This window comes from Zingiber officinale, chromosome 6A (genome assembly GCF_018446385.1).
Source record: "Zingiber officinale cultivar Zhangliang chromosome 6A, Zo_v1.1, whole genome shotgun sequence".
NCBI lineage: Eukaryota > Viridiplantae > Streptophyta > Magnoliopsida > Zingiberales > Zingiberaceae > Zingiber > Zingiber officinale.
In genome coordinates this window covers 143,269,765-143,293,020 of record NC_055997.1, presented here as the reverse complement: position 1 = coordinate 143,293,020, position 23,256 = coordinate 143,269,765, and the positions used below count along the sequence as shown (strand labels likewise).

Here is a 23,256-nt window from a genome sequence, read left to right as displayed (position 1 = left end):
TAAAATGTCTTACCATTAATACTTATAGCATTCAGATCTATAGAGGCAATTATAGTACTGGGGTTGTTTAAGCTACCTTTCCGGTGATCTATAAAGAAAACATGCATTAATAGAAGATAAGCAGTTGATTTGTAAAACAAAATTTTGACTACCAAAATGTATGGAAAAAAGAGTTTCTAAACTAGACTGTAACAGACCTTCCATGACAGTAAGATAGCGGTTGAAGTGAGGATCATAACTGCCATCAGCATAACAGACTAAAGTTCCACCATAGTCAGGGGTAATTGGTATTGGAGCAGAACCTGCTAGAAATGAATAAATATATCTTGTATTGTTTATCAGACTATTAAAATAAATAAGAAATATAGTATTATTAGTGCTCAAGATAAGTAGGAAACCTTTTTCTGCTTGATGCACCATATATATAGAAAAAGGTAAAGTTTTTACATAAATCATGGTAGCTCTAATGACAATTGCCCAATTTCTTCTATGTGGTGTTTTGTATCCTATTATGGAGCAAGTAAACCAACACACTGACATAATCACTTTTCAAGTTCATGTTCTTAGTTTTTCATCCATGAAAATGCCTCCCATCAAAAGCCTTTAAACCAAAAGCAGAGAAACATCTAAAAGGACCAATAAGGCAGAAAGGAGGAGTAATAGTCATACTTCCAATAGTTAATTTGTATAACCGTTGATCCTTGTAGTTTGAGAAAATAATTGTATCGTCCAGTACAGCAAAAGCACCGCCACCAAACACTTTGGCCAACGTCCTTGATGCAAACTCTGGAGGTATGATATCCATTGGTTTTTCTTCCATACTTGCTGATTCATTAACAAGCACAACGCGCCTAAATGCATAATGTAGTTAGTAGTTCCGAAGACAAACATGTGAGGAATTGCAATGTTAACTTGAGTTTTCTATAATGTCATATATTATTTATAAGAAAAAATGACGCAGAGAGAGGCATCCAATCAGTGGGATGATTTTGAATTTAGATTGTCCTCAACTTGGAAACTGATAGTTGGTATTCAACAATTGCAACTTAAATTAAAAAAATTACACAATAATGAGTGGTATTTACTCATCCAATCAAATAGGTTCAGAAGGTAAACAAACCCTGAAAAGAAATTAATAATATGATACCATCAACTATTCATACACAAAGCAAGTTAATGAAGAAAAAGTAGTTGAGATGAGGAAATGAAGACATAATGACAATGTATGTGTATTGGGCATTGTTATGACTTGTAACTTAATATCATTCCCATTTGTTGGCAGTTTTGGAGCCACAAGCGCCAAGCTATTCTTGTTGAACAAAGCTACATCATGCCAATATCAGTGCAAAATCCTATCATCACCAAATTTTTTGATTTGAGAAGGAACCAACCTATTCCTACCTCCTATAGTCTAACAAACAAGTGTTGCAAAAGCTTGGCATATAATCAGGCAAGGCTTCTTCTAGCACATTAAAATCAGTTCGTGACTCCTTAATAACCTTAAGAATGTTTGAAAATCACATCTACGTTGTGAAACTATACTAATGTATGTTGCCAATTCTGCAGCTATTCCATCCGAACCATACACAGGAAATGAACACTTTTTTACAAAGTGGAGAACCACCATCATAAATCCAACTGCCACTTTCTTAAACCATTTATAAAAGAGCAGTCTTTAGTTATTAACAGTAAATGGAAGGTCAAGTAGCAAGCATTTGTAGCAAAAATAATTTTTCGCCCTTCGAGTTCTAGTGTGTTGTTGCCTTATCTAGGCCTCATTGTGCGACCACACCACAAGTCACTTAGTTGACTATTGAATCTTCAATTATATCCATATGGCATAACAGGGTTTAGCATTAAAAATTAAAATCTAGGCTAAAGATAAACTAGAAATGCTTCACACGATTCGAATTATGACAAAATGATAGCAAATCGAAAGGTTAACCCTCCACTGACCATCCTTCGTCGGGCCGAGTCTCTATCCAAACAAGTCGGCCGTCTCCGGCGACGGCCATGCCTCCGAGCTCCTTGCCAGTTCTGGAGACGACGTCGGCGGTAATAGGGGACTTCCAAGAGCCATAAGGTGCGGTAACCTTCTCGGCGGTGTCAGGAAGGGACGAAGTCGTGGTCGACGCAGCGGCCATGGCAGTGAAAGGTAGAAAGCGCGGGATCAGATGTTGCTTCGTTCGTGCCGTCTGAACAGGAAGCGAAGATGGGCAGAGGAGGAGTTCAGCAGCGCAGAATATAAAGTTGGAGCCAGAGAGCCGTGAAATGACCGCTGCTATGCGCGAAACCACCGCTGCTATGCGAGGAGAGCAGCGCAGAATACCGGAGTGCCCCAGTAGCCCAGAGAGCCGGGAAACGTCCGCTATATTTAAAAATTTGGCTTAATTAAATTTTTTTAGTTTATAATTTAAGTGTAGATTATTTGTAGTTTAAGAATTATGAAAATAACATATATTAAACATTTAATGATGTACTCATGGGTCTAAAATATTAAACAGCATAATTATATGTAGGATCATAATAATTAAATTTATTTAGAATAATAAGAAAATAAATTTATATGCTTATAATATTTTAGATTTTTTTAAAAAACTAAAATAAATTTTATTATATTTTAATGTTATATATCGGGCTTTGGTATTTTAATGCCAATTTAAACATAGCACCCTATTTATTTATTAAAATCTAAATTCTAAGTTTATCATGTAGATTTATTCTAAATGCATGAAAGATGAATTAATTAAAGCGGTAAAAATTTACAGTGATCTCCCGCAGATCCGTAATCGCCAATGGAAAAACTCGATGTCGAAAGAACGATCACAAGATCGGAAAACCCTTCACGATTCCACGAACTAAATCTCACCGCCTCAAATGCCTTCCTCTTGCTCTCTACGTTTCGAACGTCTTTCGAACCTTCGAACCCTTTTTTTTTCGACCCCTGATCCTTGGGCGCACCCCTTTATATAGGAAAATAAATCAGGGGCATAATGAACTTCTCCATTATGAGTAGTGGGGAACGTGGACATGTTCTCACGTCCCCACTCTCCCCATTTCCAACATCTTCCACTCGTCCAAGGTAAGTCACTAAGACTAGTTCATTCAGATAAGTCACAAAGACTTAATAAGTCACATAGATTATTAGAGAGTTCGGTCACATAGACCATATGAGAACATCCAATCCATACTTAGATAAAATGGTTCATGCGACAGAAAGCACACTGAGCGATAGTTGTTAAGAAGATTGTTACAACTTGACTTAGCCGCTCCTTGAGCAATCAATGCTAATAAAGTTGTTACACTTTGCTTAGCTGCTCAAATAAATTAGAGACATACTCTTCATGGCACATAGCCTCTTTCCTGGTGGCACATAGCCTTTATCCAAGATTCATCCAATCTTCAAGTGACACACAACCATTATCTTGGAGATATCCATGTCTTGCTATTTACCCAGATTAAATAAGTTTTATTTACATCAATATGAACATCTCTAATCCCTTATAATGACCATTATGTCAAGAGCATGTTCCATATCCAATATTCACATTCATTTCTATACATAACAGAAATAGGTCGACCAGTGAATAACATTAAAAGATATAAATATATTTAATCTTCCTTTTTAGCTAGAATATATTCATTTTAATCAGTCACTTTCCTAGTTATGCTCCATAGACTGAATCATCCATAGCCATAGGATACACGCTAAAGTAGCAAACACTGATTAAAACTTCAAGTAAATAGCTAAATAGTCACTAAGGTAAAAACTGAAATTAACTTATAATCTTAAAGGTCTCACATCGTAAAGAAACAGGAATTCATTCTCCTACTACCTTTATTGTCGCAATAGCATATGTGGTATGAATTACATATTGCGATGTTATTCTCTTTACTAAAAAAAGCGCATGTTTTTCTCAAATTTAACATCATACAGATTTTGATCTAGACATACATAATGTCTAATCCTAAATTCAACAAATGAATTCTAATCTGGCCTTCAACAAGTTCAGTAAATGGTGGGTTCATTTACTTCGATCATTATTAACACATAAATGATCTCATCTTGAAACAATTATCAAGGCAACCTCAACTTATGGATCTGTCTCTAATTTCAGCTACACAAGTTGTTCCATAAGTAACGGTTTTACCCCTATTTGTACTTAACAAACAGAGATGATTGTCCATGTGAGTGGACCAATCTCCACCTGTCAACATGCTCACCGAGATCTTATATGAATGTAACAAATACAATATATACACTGAATAAATTATGGCAAATGACACCATCAAAACACAAAGTCTGATTATTATTTCAATAGTGTTACATTCTACGAAGTCCTAAAGATTTTACATATTCTTTAAATGACTCTTTAGTCATTGGCTTAGTAAAAGGATCTGCAAGCCAAACACGTGTAGGGACATACTCAAGAATCACTTTTCTTTTAACCATAATATCCCTTACAAAATTATATTTAATTTCTATATGCTTGCCTTTGCTATGATATTTGGGATCCTTGGAAAAAGCTATTGCAGCTTGACTGTCATAGTAGACAGTTATTGGATTCCCACTATCCTCAGCAATTTTCATATGCTTCAGAAATCTTCTCAACCAGACTGCTTCTTGCACAGCCGCTGAACATGCCACATATTCAGCTTCCATAGTCGACAAAGCTACACAAGCTTGTTTCTTGCTGTTCCAAGAGATGGTGCCACCATTCAACAAGAATGCATAGCCTAATGTGGATTTTCTATCATCCAGGTCTCCACCCCAATCTGCATCTGAATGACCTTTCAGACTCATATCTGATCCTTGAAAATAGAGACAATAATATGTTGTCGCCTTCAGATATCTGAATATCCTTCCAGTGTCTCGGTCCTGGGTTTGACTGGAAGCGACTGACCAAGCCCACAACATAGCTAACCAAGCCCAATTTGATAACATAGTGTACATCAAACTACCAATAGCACTGACATATAATTTTTTATTTATCTCAGCTATTTCCTCTAGAGTTTTAGGACACATACTTTTGCTCAAAATAGTACCTTTCACAATAGGTATATGTTCTATGTTGCAATTAGACATGCTGAAATGATGTAACATTTTATTTATGTAAGACTCTTGTCACAGACCCAAAAGTCTTTTAGGACGATCTCTTATGATCTTCACTCCTAAGATGTATTCAGTTTCTCCCATATCTATTGTATCAAATTGTGATGACAGTCACTTCTTGACTTCATTCACATATCCTATGTCATTTCCAGCTATCAGCATATCATCAACATATAATGATAAAATGACATACTTCCTTTTTTCCCTTTTCAGGAAAACACAATGATCCTCATTGATCATCTTGAAACCATAAGATAAAATGACTTCGTTAAATCTTATGTTCCATTGTCTTGACACTTAATTTAGCCCATATATAGACTTTCTAAGTCTACATACTTTATGCTCTTGGCCTTCAACAATGAAACCTTCTAGCTGAACCATATAGATTTCTTCGTCAAGATCGCTATTAAGGAAAGTGGTTTTTACATCCATTTGATGTAATTCCAAGTCATAATGTGCCACAAAGTCCAAAATAACTTGTATTGACATAAATTTTATTACGGGAGAAAATGTCTCTTCAAAATCAATACCCTTCATTTGGATATATCCTTTTGCAACTAAACGAGCTTTGTATCTGTTAATCGATCCATCTGCTTTCCTCTTTATTTTGAGAATCCACTTATTCCCAATAGCCCTTCGGCCTGGAGGAAGATCGACTAAGTCCCAAACATGATTTTGAATCATGGACTCCATCTCTTCAACCATGCAGCTTTCCATTTTTCTCTAACTCTACATCCTAATGCTTCCTCAATGGATTGAGGTTCGTCATCGTCAATTGGAAGTGTAACCAATGCCTCATTCTCAATATCAACCTCTTATTAGGTTTTATCTTATGAACACTTCTCTGTAAGTTGGGCTTTTGAGAAGTCAACTCATGACTCGACATATCACTCCCACTCGGTTGACTAGACTCAGGTGTCCCTTTTAACACCTCTCTTGTTGATAATATCTCATCCTCCTCAAATAGAGGAACATTTTTTATCAACATCACCTCTGATTGGAAACTCTGTTTCGAGAAAAGTCGCATCTCTCGAGTCTATTTCGGAGATGGTTCCATCAAGTTGCTCACCTATGAAAACATAACCTTTGGAGGTCTTATGATATCTTATAAAGATACATTTCTTACCCCTAGGTCCCAGTTTTCCATACTTATGAGAACTATTATGAACATAAGCAGCTGACCCCCAGGGTATCAGATTACTTAAATCTAGTTTTCTGTCTGTCAAACGTTCATATGGGGTAGATGAAACTGACTTTGAAGGCACTTTGTTAAGTATATAGGCTGTAGTTAATAATGCATCTCCCCAATAGGAGATAGGCAAATTAGCTTGCGCCATCATAGACCTAACCATTTCAAGAAAAGTCTTATTTCTTCTTTCAGCTATCCCATTTTGCTGTGGAGTTCCAGGGATGTCAGCTTTCTTATAATCCCTCTATCATTACATATTGTCTTGAACAAATAAGACAAATACTCTCCTCCACGGTCAGTGCGTAAAGTCTTAACTTTACATTCTGTTTGATTCTCAACTTCGTTCATATAACGAATGAAGCAATCTAATGCTTCAGATTTGTGAGAAATCAAATACACATGACCGAACCTAGAGAAATCATCAATAAATGTAATGAAATAGGAAGCTCCATGTCTAGCCTTCACATTCATTGGACCACAAATATCTGAATGAATTAACTGCAATGTTGATTCAGATCTAATAGTCTTACCAAATGGTTTCCTAGTTGCTTTTCCAGCAAGACAATGCTCACATATAGACAATTGAATCTTAGCCCGAGTGCCCAATAGACCCTCTCTAGCCAACTGATTCATACGTTCTTGTCCTATGTGTCCTAATCTAGCATGTCAAACCTCATTAGTTATATCTGCATCACTAGTTAGAGCAATGTTTGAAAAACAACCATCAATAGCATATTTGGCATCTAGTTCTACATCAAGAACCATAAAATCATTTGTTAAAAACCATGTCCGATTGACACTGAGTTAATCTTAAGTTCAACAGACCGACTGTAAAAATTAATACAATATCCTAAATCAAGAAGACATGTAACGGAAACAAGATTCCGTCGAATTTCAGGAGCATACAGGACATCATGTAGAAATAAAACTCACCACCACGGAGGTTGAGTTTGCAAGTGCCGACTCCTTTGATTTCAACTCTTGCATTGTTTCCCACATAGATCCACTTGTTGCCAGTTGGTACCCAACGGTGCTCAACAAATGTAACTTGTTCCCGAGCTACATGGTTGGCTGCTCCCGAATCTATAATCCACAAAGGATAAGAATCAGCTAACAACACTGAACTAACAAAATCTATAATTTTGAATTTGAACATTTAAGCATGTACGATTTTTTAAGTTTTCTATTTGTATTTTCAATTTATCATTTTCTAATTTTAATTTATTAAAATCTTCTAATAAGCCAGATTTATCTAAAATTAATTTTAACTCCTTATTTTCTTTCTCCAACATGCAACAATTTTTCGATAGTAATTTGACAAATTTGAATAACTTATCAAGTGGAAGAAATCGTACCTGACTTACCTTGTCGATCCTATTATCCGAAGCTCCCCCTGAACTGCTGCCTTCTTTCGATGTCACTCCCCCTTCATTGATGCTCTCGATGCTCATTTTGGATCAGCTTGCTCCGTGTTCATTTTCTTGATGACTTGCTGCTAACGCAAGTCCGCGATGGCTTCAATTTCTGATTCGGACGATGTTTCATCCCACGTCGCCTTTGGGATCTTGTGCTTGTTCATGTGGACGGGTTCTTGTTCTTTCCCTTGTCATTGTTCTTAAATTTAGGGTAGTTGTCTTTTACGTGCCCTTCTTCATCACAGTGGTAGCATCTGATTCTTCTTCATTTTCTACTCTGCAGATGATTAGATTTTCTAAATTTAAATATTTTTTTAAATTACCTTACCATCATTATCGTTTCGTCGTCATCGAGAGAGGGTTCTGAATCTTTGTTCATCCATCTTCGCCTTAAAGGCAATGTTGTGCTTTGGCTCCTTCTTCGGATCTGCACATCTCGTTTCATGGACTTCAAATGTTGAAAACATTTCCTCTAAGGTAACAGATTCTAGATCTTTAGATATATAGTAAGGATCTACTAATGATACTCACTCGGTAGTTCTAGGAAATGCATTAAGCGTGTACCTTAGCGAACTCGGTTGCTTACCTTTTCTCTTAGATTCGTAAGTTCGGTGATGAGTTCCTTCATTCGCGAGTGAAGGTGTGCAACGGTTTCTTCTGCTTCCAATTTTATGTTACTTAATTGGTTCCTTAGCAGATCTCGTCTTGCGAGCTTGGCTTCGGACATCCCTTTGTGTAGCTCAAGAAACTTCTCCAAAAGATCCTTTGCTGATTCATAGGTGCCGATCTGGTTGACTTCTTGTGGCGGTAAGACGCTCAACAGGTAGAACTCTATTTTACCGTTTGCCATGAAGTTTGCCTGCTCATTCTTCGTCCATTGGTATTCTTCTTTACCTTCAGGTGCTACAAAACCAAATTTTATTATTAAAAGTAATTCAAAATTAGTTTTAAAGAATACCTCCATTTTCTTTTTCCAGCTTGTGAATTCCCCCTTGAACTTCGGTGGATAGATGCTCGGTCCGGTCATCTCGTGTGTTTCGTTCGGCGGTTAGTCCTCTTGAAGCTGTTGGGCTCTGATACCACTTATTAGGACCCTTGGCGGTCAGCTAGAGGGGGGTGAATAGCCCTGCACAAATTAAGCAAATGAAACCTTTCCCGACTTATAGCTTAATTAAAATAATACTTGCATAAGAATAATAAAAAATACTAAAAGACAGAGGCACAGCAGGTTTACTTGGTTATAACCAGAGAGATTGTTAATCTAAGGCAGATGAAAGCGTACTAATTTCTCCTTTAGGAGGAGAAGCTTCTTTACACCAATGAAAGCACAGAATCAGAAAGCTAAACAAAACAGGAAGCGCCTACACGTGTTGTTTTCTAGTTTTTCTTATTGTTATTAGCTTCGGAAGTAGGGCTACTTATATAGCCCTGCTTGGGGTGCCTGGAAGGGTTCCAGGCACCTGGAATGGGATAAAATTTTATCCCCAATGTAACGGTACGTGCCACGTCGATTTTGGCTGAGATTTTGATTCCAATTTCCCGGAGTGGTTCCGGGTGCTCAGACCAGAAAGTCAATAGCAATTGACTTTTTCAGTCCGGGCCTTCTGCTCTGATTTTTCTCTCCTCGATCAGGGTATTCCACTTTGGTTCCACTCACTTGGGTGATTTCAGCCATCCGAAATACGGCTCACCCGAACCCAACTTCCGGCCTTCTTGAGCAAACTTTCGCTCTGGCTTCTCGTCCCTCGGAAACGTCGCGCGCCTCCTTCTCGTCTGCCTATGTACTCTTCCGCAGCACCTCGTCCATCAGACGCACCGAGCCCATCGGCTCTCTCTCGTGTCATCCTTCTCGCTAGCTGCCTCTTTTGCTCGACTTCCTGTGCTCCTTAGTTCCTGCACACTTAGACATAAGGTTGTTGAAAATTGGACCAACAAACAAGTAAATAAATTACTTGTCTTACACTAACAATAACAACACTACAACACCCTTTTTGTGGATCACTCACAATTCTAAGACAAAGAAGAAAAACAAAAAACTTTAACTCACAAATTGATACTTGATTGATTGAAACTAAATAAAAGGTAGAGTATTTATAGTACTCTTCATACAATCTGGACCGTTCAATTAAATTAAATCCTAACCATTGACATTCTAATTCTTATCCATGAAATGAGAAAAAAACTCTTGACCACACATTTAATTTTATCTTTTACCAAGTCGTCATCTTTATCTATTAGAAAAATAAATAATTAAATAGCAAATCTTATCTATAACTCTTATCTTTTATTGGATAAGTTTTATCCTTTATTTGGGTTGGAGTTGATATTTAACACTCCCCCTCAACACCAACCCTTTGTACTATGCCGAGTTGATCACGAAACCTTTTGAATTTGCTGGCGCTCAAGCCTTTTGTGAACAAATCTATAACTTGATCATCTGTCCTGATTTGTCTCATCTCAATTTCTTCTTGGAGAACTTTTTCTCTGATAAAATGATAGTGCACTTCAACATGTTTAGTTCTTGCATGAAAGATCGGATTTTCCGTCAAACGAATTGCCGATTGATTGTCATAATATATTGGAACTGCATAACCAACTGGTTGATGTAGGTTATTGTTTTTGTTGGTCAGTGACTCTTTGAGAATCTTGTTTTCGTCTTCAGTGGTGCGCAGTCGATCGACGAGAGCAACAGCACCCTTGCTTGATAGATCATAACAGTCCTCTAGAACCGTATCCTTTAAGTGGAAATCTTCAGCCATGGAGCTCGAAGCTCTCTTCCTTGTTTCAATGGACTCAACCTCGCTTCGCATTTTCGCTAAAGCTGTTGGTCCCGGCAGCCTCTTCCTGACCATGATACGCAATCGTTGGCACTCCGTTTCTAGCTTAGCAATCTTCTTAATGCTCCCAAGGTGTTGTCTATGAGCAGCATTTGCTGATCGATGGCTGTATTCCCTCTCCTCGTTTCTGATCTCAATCTCCTTCTGAAGCATGCATAGCTCATACTTCAGCGAAGCAATGAGTTTCTCAGATGAATCAAGTCTACTCATCTCTTCCGTGAGCTTTGCTTCTACATTCGATTTAGACTCACACATTTCTTTGAGCATTTGTTCTTTGACCACTAGAATTCTATTCAAGTTGCTAATTTCAACCACCGACTCGGTGAGCTTCTGATTTGTATCTGCTAACCTCTGTTCTAATGTGCGAATCTTCTCCTGCTCTCTCGATATCTTCAAGGAGGCATTGTTGACAATGAACTGCTGATCTTCCTTGGTCACATGAAGCTGTTGCATGCATTCTTTTAATGCTACATCTCTATCGGCTACTCTTTGTTCAGCAGTTCTCTTCTGAAGTAAAGCATCATCCAGTTGTTGCTTTAAAGAAAGGGCTTCGGCTTCGGCTTTTCGCCATCCTGCAATTGCTTCCTCCGACACTTTTGCTTGTTTTGCCAAGAGATCATCTTTAGTATTGGACTCGATGCGAACTAATGAAAGTTGATCCTTTAACTCTTCGAGGGATCTCTCTAACTCTAGAGTCCTCTCTTTCTCAATGTTATTTTCTAAAGATTTCCTCTTCCACAGCCATTGCTTGTTATCCATGATTCTTGAGTTGTCGGTTGTAACCACCATACGAGCTCCTTTGTATTGAGATAAGTTTTGCAATTTTTCTTTATCACCCGTCATATGATTTGAGCAGCCTGAATCCACGATCCAATCATTTTTGTAGTCAATCTGTTCTGACGTTGTTGTGAGAGCCAAGTCTTTTTCCTCCGTAGCCATCAAAGCTTCAGCATCCCAATCATCTTCGCTATTCTCTTTAGAATTGGAAGTAGCCGTGTTGCTTTGAACGAACCTTTTCTTGGACCAACAATCTTTTGCCATGTGGCCCACCTTCCCACAATTGTAGCACTCGCCAGAAAATTTTTTACGATCACCATAATTCTTCGAGGCTCCCCCTGGACGAGAGCCTCCATTCCCATGATAGTTTTTTCCTTTGTCGCCATCCTTTTTAGATCCACCAGTGTGCCGTTTGAAGCTGCCTTTATTTTTGTTGGTGTAGAGCGCTTCTTCTTCATCTTTTAGTGAGAGTCCTCCCATTTGCTTAGTCATAGCTTCTTGACCTGCAAGTAAATTTTCAAATTCAAGAAGCGATGGTTGTGTTGGCCATCCTTGTATAGCAGCAATAAATCCTCGATATTCTGGCCTCAAACCATGAATAATTATTCTTTTTATCCTTGCTTCCCCAATAGGAGCTGATGGATCTAGCTCTGAAATTTCGCGACATATCAACTTCACCTTGTGGAAGTATTGGGCAATCGTCTTGTCACATTGCGCTATTGATAATAGCTCGTTCTCCAGAAGTTGCAATCTTGTATCATTCTTCTTTGAAAAAAGTGTAGCAAAGATATCCCACACTTCCTTTGGTGTTTTGGCATCTCGGATGTGCTCCAACATTTCTTCTTCAATTGTGATCTTTAAGGCAAACATTGCTTTACCTGCCTTAATCTTCCATTTTCGCAAAATGTCATTGGTGTCTTCTGCCGGCTGCGTAGCTTCACTACCACCAACAACCTCCCAAAGATCTTGACCTTGTAGGTAAGACTCCATGCATGTTGCCCACGTGTTGTAGTTTTTGTTGTTGAGCTTCTTGATACCTCCTACTACTTGAAGGTCCCCCATCACGTCGAAAAGCTTTGATTATACCAAACAAGTTTGATTAAAAAACTTGTAAAGCATAAAACTCCTCACAATCTAAGATAGCTCCACCAAGAATAATCCCTGATTAACCTGGCTCTGATACCAATTGTTGAAAATTGGACCAACAAACAAGTAAATAAATTACTTGTCTTACACTAACAATAACAACACTACAACACCCTTTTTGTGGATCACTCACAATTCTAAGACAAAGAAGAAAAACAAAAAACTTTAACTCACAAATTGATACTTGATTGATTGAAACTAAATAAAAGGTAGAGTATTTATAGTACTCTTCATACAATCTGGACCGTTCAATTAAATTAAATCCTAACCATTGACATTCTAATTCTTATCCATGAAATGAGAAAAAAAACTCTTGACCACACATTTAATTTTATCTTTTACCAAGTCGTCATCTTTATCTATTAGAAAAATAAATAATTAAATAGCAAATCTTATCTATAACTCTTATCTTTTATTGGATAAGTTTTATCCTTTATTTGGGTTGGAGTTGATATTTAACAAAGGTCAAACACAAACAGGACCTAACCTGATTTGGTTGATCACATCAAAACTACCTTAGAGTACCAACAAATCTATAACATAAAAATCCATGGTACCTTCAGTAGAATATTCTTTGTCAGATACTTTCTTTCCAATCTTAGCCAAAGCCTCCTCTTCAAAGTGTTCTCGTCCTTCCAGTAAAATACTTAAATACTTGTAAATATTACTTTGTATCATCAATTTCATATTTTCCAATTCATCTTGAGAAAACTTATATCCATCCATAAAGTTAGCTTGTTCAAATCATCAAGCCATTAAAAAGAAATTAAATTACTATGATTTTAGGATTTTTCGAGAGTCGACTTTTCTAAGTCATTAAGATTTACACATTTGATCATCGTTAAAAAAATATTTATATTCCTACAAAAGTAGATGCTTAAATGAAAGACATTCCTATTTCTAAATATTCCATATACTCTTCAGATGGAAGCAGGATTAAAGTTGAACACATAAACTTTATTGAAATTTGTTGATTTAGAAATTATACAAAAGGCTAATTAGGTTATATTGAGTTAGAATTATTACTAATCTTGTGAAAGATCGATTTATGCAGAGGTATCTGGAGCATACATCTTCTGGCAGCAGAGTTCACGGGAGGCGAGTAATCGCTTCCTTTGCGGAGACGGCGAGTAGCGACGACAAGGGAGAGGAGATGTGGAGGGGCTTAGAGTTAGAGGAGTGGAGCACGCCACTGCGAGGAATGTCATCGGGGCAAAGCGAAGGAAGGCGAAGGTAAATCAGTCTGACCGTGAGAGGAGTCTCATCAGCGCCAGGCCAAGAAGTCGAAGAATGTGAGAGGAGTCGTAGTGAAGGGTCGAACACCTCACCGTCGAGTTGCGGGAGTCGAACGCCTCACCGTCGAGTTGCAGGAGAAGCGTCGGGGCGATGGAGGTGAATCTTTGACATAGAAGGCGGGTCTTTGATGAATGAAGGGGTTTTTTTGCCGCTCGAGACTTTGTGAAATATATAGGTTTAAGAAAACTAATATTTTAACCAAAATATCTATTGTTTTAAAACCCAAAAAAATGAAAAAAAAAAAGACAATGGTCGGAAAAACTGTTGTCGTAGCCCTTGTAACAATAGTTAAACACAACAGTTTTAAAAATTCGTTGTCGTAGCCCCTCTAAACAACGCTAAAAGACAATGGTTTTTCAAAAAAAGTTGTCTTTGTTGAAACAAAACATAAAAAGACAATGATTTTTGTTAAAATCATTGTTAAAGACTCTAAAATAATGATTTTCCCTCAAAATTGTTGTCCTTTAACTATTGTTGATTGCAGCTTTTCTTGTAGTAATCTAACAATGTTTGATTGGACTCATTTCAAGTCCAATAGGCTTTTGTAGTGTCTAGGAGTCCAAATGTGCCCTCAGTTATCAACTTAAAAGTATTCTTAATCGTGCTCAAAAGGTTTTTAGAGTTTAAGACTTTAAGACAATGGCCACCTACCCATAACTTCTTGTAGGAGTTTTAGAACTAGGATTTCATACCATAAATACATTCTTTACACTATCCTCTTCTAGTGCATGGTAATTTTTTTAGACATCCATATTGTCTAGGTTTATCAATATATTTTGGTTAAAACTCATTGATGGATCTAGTAAATTCTGATTTGACTTATTTCAAGTTCAATAGATTTTTTAAGTGTCACGGAGTCCAAATGCTTGAGTTGCCAACTTGAAGGTGTTCAAAATGATTTTAAAGTTTCAGACTTTGGTCTTGATATTCGAATAACATCACAGTGATATTGATCCTTGGAAACCAACACCATTATTTTATAGAATCAATAGTTCACATTAGTTTTGATATTCGAATAACAGCACTACAGTAGTATTGAACTTTAGAAATCAGCACCATCATGATACTAAATTAAAAAATCAGCACCACCATTTGTGAGATCAATAGATTTCATTGATTCTAATCTTTGAATAATAACTCTGCAATGGTGCTAATTCTCGAAAATCAACACCAAAGTAGTGTAATCAACACCAAGGTAATGATATTTTGATGGAATCAGTGCTAGGGCGGTGATGATTTAATCAAAACAACACCAAAAAATTTTTATTTATTTTTTACTTATTTAATTTTTATTTTTGTTTCATTTTTATCTTTATAATTAGCTATTGAAAAAATATTAAAAATAAATAAACAAAACGTTCGTTTAACTTTATAATAACTTTCTTTTGTTTTTTAAACTTTATTAATTTTTATTAAAATATAAAATTTTAAAATATATAAATACATATATGGACAATTTTAGAAGATGATCATATTATTAATGACATAATTTTTTTAAAAAAAAAATTTTAGGGGACTTTTGAGTTTTCAATTATTTTTTTGTTAGATTTGGTTCGGTTTAAATAAAGAAAAATCAGTTTTTCTTTTTAATTTAAGATTCAAAGGTGAGAGGGGTATGACAAAATAATAAGAGCCACCATGGGGAAATAATAAACTTTACTATAACTTTGAGTTCGAAATGTGTTGGCTGCTGTTCATTCATCTTTTCAGTTAAAAAACAAAAACTAAAATCCATCTGGACGGCTCTCACGACTATCCCATTGAGAATATTTAGGACATCCATAATAATTAAATCTCTTTATAAATTTTTTAACTTTCATTTAGGGGTGAGCAATCAATCCGTTAAATCGACCAACCTACTCATATCGATCCAAATCGAATCGAAAAAAATAAATCCACCGGATATAGGACCGGATGTAAGGTCCTGATATTATATTATCTGATCTAATAAAATCGGATAATTTTTTATCCGAATAACCAAACCAATCCGATCCATGATCATCCCTAATCAAAATACTATCTCACTTATACTAATGAAATATTCACAAACGTCGTGTAGATTTGGAGATCGACAGAGGAAAATTAATGTATTAATGATTCGAGTGCAAGTGAAAAAGAGCGGTGTAACGTCCAAGGACTCGATCCCATCTCATGTCTCCTCCATTAATCCACAATCTCCTTCTTCAGCCCATTGTTTCATATCTCATAACTCCATAATAAACACATATATTAAACTTAATAATGTGAATACTCCATTAATTACCTTGTTTATTTAATTAAATACAATAAATTGTTCATAAAAGCTGTTATACATTGTAGTGGTTACTGTCGATTAGCTACTACAACATATAATGAGTAATGTCTATTATCATTTTAAAATATTTTATTTTTTTATTATATTTATATTTTATATTTCATTGGATATAGGGTCGAATATCCAAATAACTAACAAACTGCTGAATATCTAATACATAAGAACCGCCGGATATAGGGTCGGATGTAGGATTTTAATATTGCATTATCTAATCTAGTAAAGCCGGATAATTTTTTATCCCAATGACAAAACTAATTTGATCCACGATCACCCCTAGTTTCAATACGTCACATAAATACCCCATCTAAAAAAACATACTATTCTATCCACAATCAAAAAAACCTTTATACAATTTTTTTTATAGATCATATATTATAAATCATATATCTTTATTTATTATTTTTTTTATTTATATCTCTATATAATTTTTACATATTATTTTAATTAATTCTCATCTTTAATTTAATTTATTTGTAATTGTAATTAATAAACTTATGATTTTTAATTTAATTTAATTTAATATTTTTTATTTAATATTTAATTAACTTATGAATTTTAATTTAATTATAGTGTAATTTTTTAACTTATAAAATATATTTATTTTTAAAAGAAAGGTGCATAATTTAACCATTAAATAAAATATTTAGTGATTTTAAAAAGTTACATATTTTTTCAATGATTAATGACACTATTTCTAAGAAAAAAAATAGATTTAAAAAATTAAATATACTCTTGAATTAAAACCTTAAAAATTTATCTCCACGCTCATTATAGTGTTTTTTTAAAACTTTTTTAACTTAACAAATCTTTAAAAAAGCTAAGTGTTTCACTGTAGACGACGTTACGTTGATGCAATTGATAGTTAAAATGCAACAATATAAACTATCATACGATTAGGCGAGTTTTATTTAACAGTGCAAAAGTGAAAGGGACTTTTTAAATTTTTATCCTATTTAATAATCCAAAAATACAGGTGATTAATTGCGCTTATCCATTTGAAGAAATATAGGTAAAGGATTTTTTATTTTCATATTTCTAATAAAATTGACAGATAATAAAAGATAATAATAACATCTCACAAAAACAAATGAAATTTTCTTGCATAACCCACTTTAAAATAGTTGAAACAAATGAACTTTGATGATGATTAAAAACACAAACAATCTGCTTTAGCTATGTAAAACCTCTTCTATAAAGTTGGAAGCTTCATCAACTCTTATGTGGATGAAAAGGAATCATAGGCCTTTAGTTTGTTGTTTTATGGATCATGGAAGGAGAATAATTGTTCGATCCACATGACAAAAGTTTATGTTTACAACATGTTTACAACATGACAAAAGTTTATGTTTATAAACACTTCATAACCACATTATAACATGCTATTTCTGGATCGTCTCACTTTTACATCATGAACATCAAATTGCATTTTTTTTTTTTCCATAACTTTTCGAGGTCAGTTAATTTCTCTATGGACGTTTACATAATATAATTAAAATTACTGCTAGCATACTAATCAAAGTTATCAATTTTGATCGGAGTAATAGGATCTGCAACTTCGAAGTGCCCAACTAAACGAGCAAAGAATACCATCTTTTGTTCCAGTGTGAATTTGATGTTCTCGGCCTGTGGCAAAAATAAATGTATCAGCAACTCAAAGCCTGAAAGTGAAATCAAAGTCTACATGGATCACCTTTCTGAACCCACGCTGTTCTCCTTCGTATTCAACTAAAGCAACAGGCAAGGCCTTGTCCTTGAGAGCCTTGTGTATCATACGAGCCTGATCAGGTGGCACAACCTGCATACAAAATCAGAAGTCAGGATTTGAGGGGTCATGGATTTGTCAAATAATCAGAATTGCTAATAAAAGTGGAAGTTTAAATTAATGCCTTATCATCTAAGCCTTGGAACAAAATCACTGGGCAGCTAAACTTATGACATGGTTAATGGGAGACCGTTCAAGATAAGCCTTCTCATCTCCTGTAAGTAGCAGAATAGAGGATAAACCATACGTGTATTGTCCATTGCAGTCAAAATGTGCTCAACAATCTAATTCAACAAAATGTACTCACCAACAAGATTATCAAGGTAGTGGGATTCAAACTTGTGAGTTTCTGACCTCAAAAGAGACAAATCAGCTACCTTCAAAGCGACAGAAAAAAAGTGAATATTGGTTGACGTGAAATATAACACAAAAATTGTGAATAATTAGCTCATGTCAGAAAAGATTAAAATAACATATTGTTTTTTTCCATAAAATAGGCACACTATTTACTAGCAAGAACATACAGGAATCAGCAAATTCAAAAAAAACACAAGGCAACTTGTAGCATGATCATCTGTAGTTTAGGGAGTACGGAGACATGTAGAAAAAATTTTGCTGGAGAATCAGTAAGCGAGCAGTGTTTGGTCAATCAAATAATCAACAACAGAAAACATGTACCAATAGAAGATAAACAGTTGATTTATAAAACGAAATTTTGACTTCCAAAATGTCCAGCAAAAAGGGTTTCTAAACTAGATTGTAAAAGACCTTCCATGACAGTAAGATAGCGATTAAAGTGAGGATCATAACTGCCATCGGCATCGCAGACTAAAGTTCCACCATAGTCGGGGGCATGGTTTAAAGTGTCGTGCCGAGACGGTCGAAACGGGCAAAACATCTCGTTCCGCTCGACGACCGGCACCGGCATGACCTCGGCACCAAACCCGCGATAGGTGCGACGTGTTGCTCGACCCCATGGTCACAGCGGAAGGGTCACTCGACCCTGCGACGGCAGTGGAGGGGTCGCATAACCCTTCCGCTGTCGCCGCGGAGGCATCGTGCGACCCTGCAATCACTACATAGGGGTAGCACGGCCAACGCGGTCGCATTGAAGGAGTCACACAATCCCCGCGGTCATGGCTAGTCGGGCAACCCCACGACAACACCGAAGTCGTGCGGGCTCGTGAATGGTGTCGAATTTTAGATTTTTTTTTAATTAAACTTAGGTTAATTATTTTAATCAACTCCTAGCTATGATGAAGGTAATCTAAAGAGATTTTATTAAATCCTAATAAAATTATCTAATTAATTTTATATTTCATTTATTTTAATTTAAAAATTATAATAAAATTTTTATTTATCTATTTATCTATTTTCATATCTTTTCCTTTTTTTTAAGATTATTTTTTATATTATTTATTTTTTAAATATTTATGTTAAATATTTTAGTTTTTAATTAATATATTTTATATTTAAAAAATACCGAAACTATATCGGCACAACACGATACGATACCGAAACCGTATCATTTCAATCCAGGACCGAAATCTCAGCACGGGTCAAAATTTTAAACCTTGGTCGGGGGTAATTGGAATTGGTGCAGAACCTGCTAGAAGTGAACAGAAATATCTTGTACTATTTATCAAACAATTAAAATAAATAAGAAATAGTAGTATTAGTGTGTGAGATAAGTAGGAAACCTTTTTCTGCTTGATGCACCATAAATACAGAAAAAGGTAAAAAGTTTTTACACAAATCATGGTAGCTCTAATGACAATTTCCCAGTTTGTTCTATGTGGTGTTTTGTATCCTTCTATGGAGTAAGTAAACCAACACACTGACATAATCACTTTTCAAGTTCATGTTTAGTTTTTCATCCACGAAAATGCCTCCCGTTAAAAGCCTTTAAACCAAAAGCAGAGAAACATCTAAAAGGACCAATAAGGCAACAAAGAGGAGTAATAGTCATACTTGCAATAGTTAATTTGTATAACCGTTGATCCTTGTAGTTTGAGAAAATAATTGTATCGTCCAGTACAGCAAAAGCACCGCCACCAAACACTTTGGCCAACGTCCTTGATGCAAACTCTGGAGGTATGATAACCATTGGTTTTTCTTCCATACTTGCTGATTCCTTAACAAGCACAACGCGCCTAAATGCATAATGTAGTTAGTAGTTCCGATGACAAACATGTGAGCAATTGCAATGTTAACTTGAGTTTTCTAGAATGTCATACATTATTTATAAGAAAAAATGACGTAGAGAGAGGCATCCAATCGGTGGGATGATTTTGAATTTAGATTGTCCTCAACTTGGAAACTGAAAGTTGGTACTTGACAATTGCAACTTAAATTAAAAAATTACACAATAATGAGTGGTATTTACTCATCCAATCAAATAGGTACAGAAGGTAAACAGACCCTGAAAAGAAATTAATTATATGATACCATCAACTATTCATACACAAAGCAAGCTAATGAAGAAAAGTAGTTGGGATGAGAAAATGGAGAAAAGAAATTAATAATATGATACCATCAACTATTCATACACAAAGCAAGCTAATTAAGAAAAAGTAGTTGGGATGAGAAAATGAAGACATAAAGACAATTTATGTGTATAGGGCATTGTTATGATTTGTAACTTAATACCAGTCCCATTTGTTGGCAGTTTTGGAGCCACAAGCGCCAAGTTATTCTTGTTGAACAAAGCTACATCATGCCAATATCAGTGCAAAATCCTACCATCACCTAATTTCTTGATTTGAGAATGAACTAGCCCACCCCTACCTCCTTGAGTCTAATAAACAAGTGATGCAAAAGCTTAGCATTCAATTAGGCAAGGCTTCTTCTAGCACACTAAAGCCAGTTCTTGACTCCTTAATAGCCTTAAGAATGTTTGAAAATCACATCTAGGTTGTGGAACTATACTAATGTATGTTGCCAATTCTGCAGATATTCCAAACAAACCATACACAGGAAATAAACACTTTGTTACAAAGTGGGGAACCATCGTAAATCCAAATGCCACTTTCTTAAACCACTTATAGAAAGAGCAGTCAGTCTTTAGTGATTAACAGTAAATGTGAGGTCAAGTACCAAGAATTTGTAGAGATTTTTTTTTTTTCACCGTTCAAGTTCTAGTGTATTGCCTTATCTAGGCCTTATTGCGCGACCACACTGCAAGTCACTTAGTTGACTATTGAATCTTCAATTATATCCATACGGCATCGAAAGGGTTTCGAATAAAAATTAAGATCACATGCTAAAGATAAACTAGAAATGCTTCACACGATCTCGAATGATAACCAAATTATAGCAAATCGAAAGGTAAACCCTCCTCCACTAACCCTCCTTCGTCAGGCCGAGTCTCGATCCAAACAAGCTGGCCGTCTCCGGCGACGGCCATGCCTCTGAGCTTCTTGCAAGAACTGGAGACGACGTCGGCGGTAATCGGGGACTTCCAAGAGCCATAAGGCGCGGTAACCTTCTCGGCGGCGTCGGGAAGGGACGAAGTCGTGGTCGACGCAGCGGCCATGGCAGTGAAAGGTAGAAAGCGCCGGATCAGGTGTTGCCTCGTGCGTGCGGGTCCGAACGCGAAGCGAAGATGGGCAGAGGAGGAGAGCAGCGCAGAGTACGGGCCGCTGCCATGCGACGACTAGGGATATAAAGTTAGAGCCCGTTCAAACGGTGACGGGGTCACGATAAAACCCAGAGCGGCTCGGAGTCATTACGAGTCGTGATCGTGTAGTGGATTGGTTAGTGTGTTTCGTGGTAGTCGATGATGCAATCGACAGTTAGAATGCAACTGGCTTTATGTATCCACAATCCACATGATGTAAAATATCTACAGTTAAGTTTCATTTAGTATTCCGAAAAGACAGCTTTAAAGTGATTAATTTTGCTTATCCAATTTTTTGAAATTTCTATTAAACTTGAATGAAAATAAAAGATAAAAACATCTCACAAAAACAAATGAAATTTTCTTGCATAATACACTTTCAATAGTTGAAACAAATAAACTTTGATGATGATGACAAACACAACAAACAAAAAAAATAGATGAAATAAAGTGAAAACAGATTCATTTTTCTTTCATTTAAATTATTAAATTTCGTTTTTATGTTCCTCATAAATAAATAAAGCCATGCTGGATTGCAACACTACCACAGGAATCCCAAAAGATATTACATCACTAAAATGCCAGAATTACAGATGAACGTCAAAAGTTTAGGAAAAAGATATTGATCTGGAATTTTTTTTTTTTTTTTCCTCTTCATGGTACCAAGGTATCCGAAAATTTGACTTCTCCCCGATTGCATACTTGCCTGCTGAAAAGTGTATCATCAGATTAAGAAAAAAAAATTAGACCCTCTGACAAGTAAATAATCGTGTACCTCAAATTTTCTATACTTTGATCAAAACATTTGAAAAAAAGATAGATCCGTTATCTTAGCTGCCCTCTTAGTGCCGGCTCCATGGATATGGAGGGATTGATCAAAACATTTGAAGCAAATATAGGAAATGTACTAAGAAATTCGTCCACAGAATTCAGAGCAGACTTTTCAGACAATTTTATCCTGCAAATAGGGAAATGGGATACCCTCAGCTAATTTAATTACAAAGAGAAGACTTTCTTCAAAGAATTCAATTAGAATAAAAGTATGCTTCTACTCCTAAGAAATCTAACATTTGGATCGCCTCAGTTGAAGCATCTGACTTGGCAGAGGTCGGGAACATTCTGGAACATTTGCTTCTTCTCCTTTTTTTTCGTAGAATTGTTGAATTGACGAACTCTATATGAAGAACAATGATAATTCTATTGCGTTCAAATTCTTCATAATTATATATTTAATTATTATGCCAAGTTTACGGATGAAACTATATCCTTATTCTAGATATTTTCTCTTCTCAAATTCTTATCCGTTTTTAAAATTCATATGGTTAAAAGAAAACTCTAATTTCTATTGGTCTTTTCATAACAACTTGAATTATTGGAGTATGAATTTTCATGAAGCAAACAATAAAGCACTTCTTGCTTCTCAAATTCCCTTTTTGGCTCTCGACATTTCTTTGGTTAATGAACTTTTATATGCCCATATGTGATGCCACAATACTAACAATATACTAAAATGATGATATATAAGTATCATATAAGTAATATATAAAATTTGATTTTAGTTTTATATTATATTATTATAAATAATATTAAATAAGATACAAAGTCGGTCCAAACCATATGCAAAATTTTCATTTTCAAATAAAAATCTAGGGAAATTGCAATACTTTCGGATTCCATCTATTTTTAAAATTGCTATGTTGTCATAACCAAGGTCTGAAATTCGTTCCAAGTTAAGATTTTGCTACCCCACCTGAACGAGATAAATTGGTGTTGCAGCGACGCAAATAC

General features: G+C 35.7%; 2 protein-coding genes across 5 annotated transcripts in view; both read right to left on the bottom strand.

The window, feature by feature from the left end:
- Positions 1-21,607, bottom strand: part of LOC121998448 — a 28,362-nt gene extending 6,755 nt beyond the window's left edge. The window contains exons 1-5 of one of the 2 annotated variants that reach the window (XR_006116501.1): positions 21,197-21,607; positions 20,087-20,182; positions 19,821-20,002; positions 18,157-18,226; positions 17,973-18,064 (exon numbers count right to left, since the gene is read on the bottom strand). Coding sequence is in view for 1 of the 2 variants with exons in the window: in XM_042553387.1 (XP_042409321.1) it covers positions 14-88; positions 198-305; positions 670-851; positions 21,197-21,384 (553 nt within the window). In the remaining variant the exon portion in view is untranslated. Of the gene's footprint in view, positions 1-13; positions 89-197; positions 306-669; positions 852-17,972; positions 18,065-18,156; positions 18,227-19,820; positions 20,003-20,086; positions 20,183-21,196 lie in introns of those variants that run through there. The other variant, XM_042553387.1, reaches the window with a different exon arrangement.
- Positions 21,608-22,278: 671 nt separating this feature from the next.
- The window catches only part of LOC121998447 (peptidyl-prolyl cis-trans isomerase CYP40-like), a 46,145-nt gene continuing 45,167 nt past the window's right edge, over positions 22,279-23,256 (bottom strand). For 2 of the 3 annotated variants that reach the window (XM_042553382.1, XM_042553386.1), the window contains exon 9: positions 22,279-22,426. In XM_042553382.1, the coding sequence (XP_042409316.1) occupies positions 22,294-22,426 (133 nt within the window). In that variant the 3' untranslated portion in view covers positions 22,279-22,293. The remainder of the gene's footprint in view (positions 22,427-23,256) is intronic. The other variant, XM_042553385.1, reaches the window with a different exon arrangement.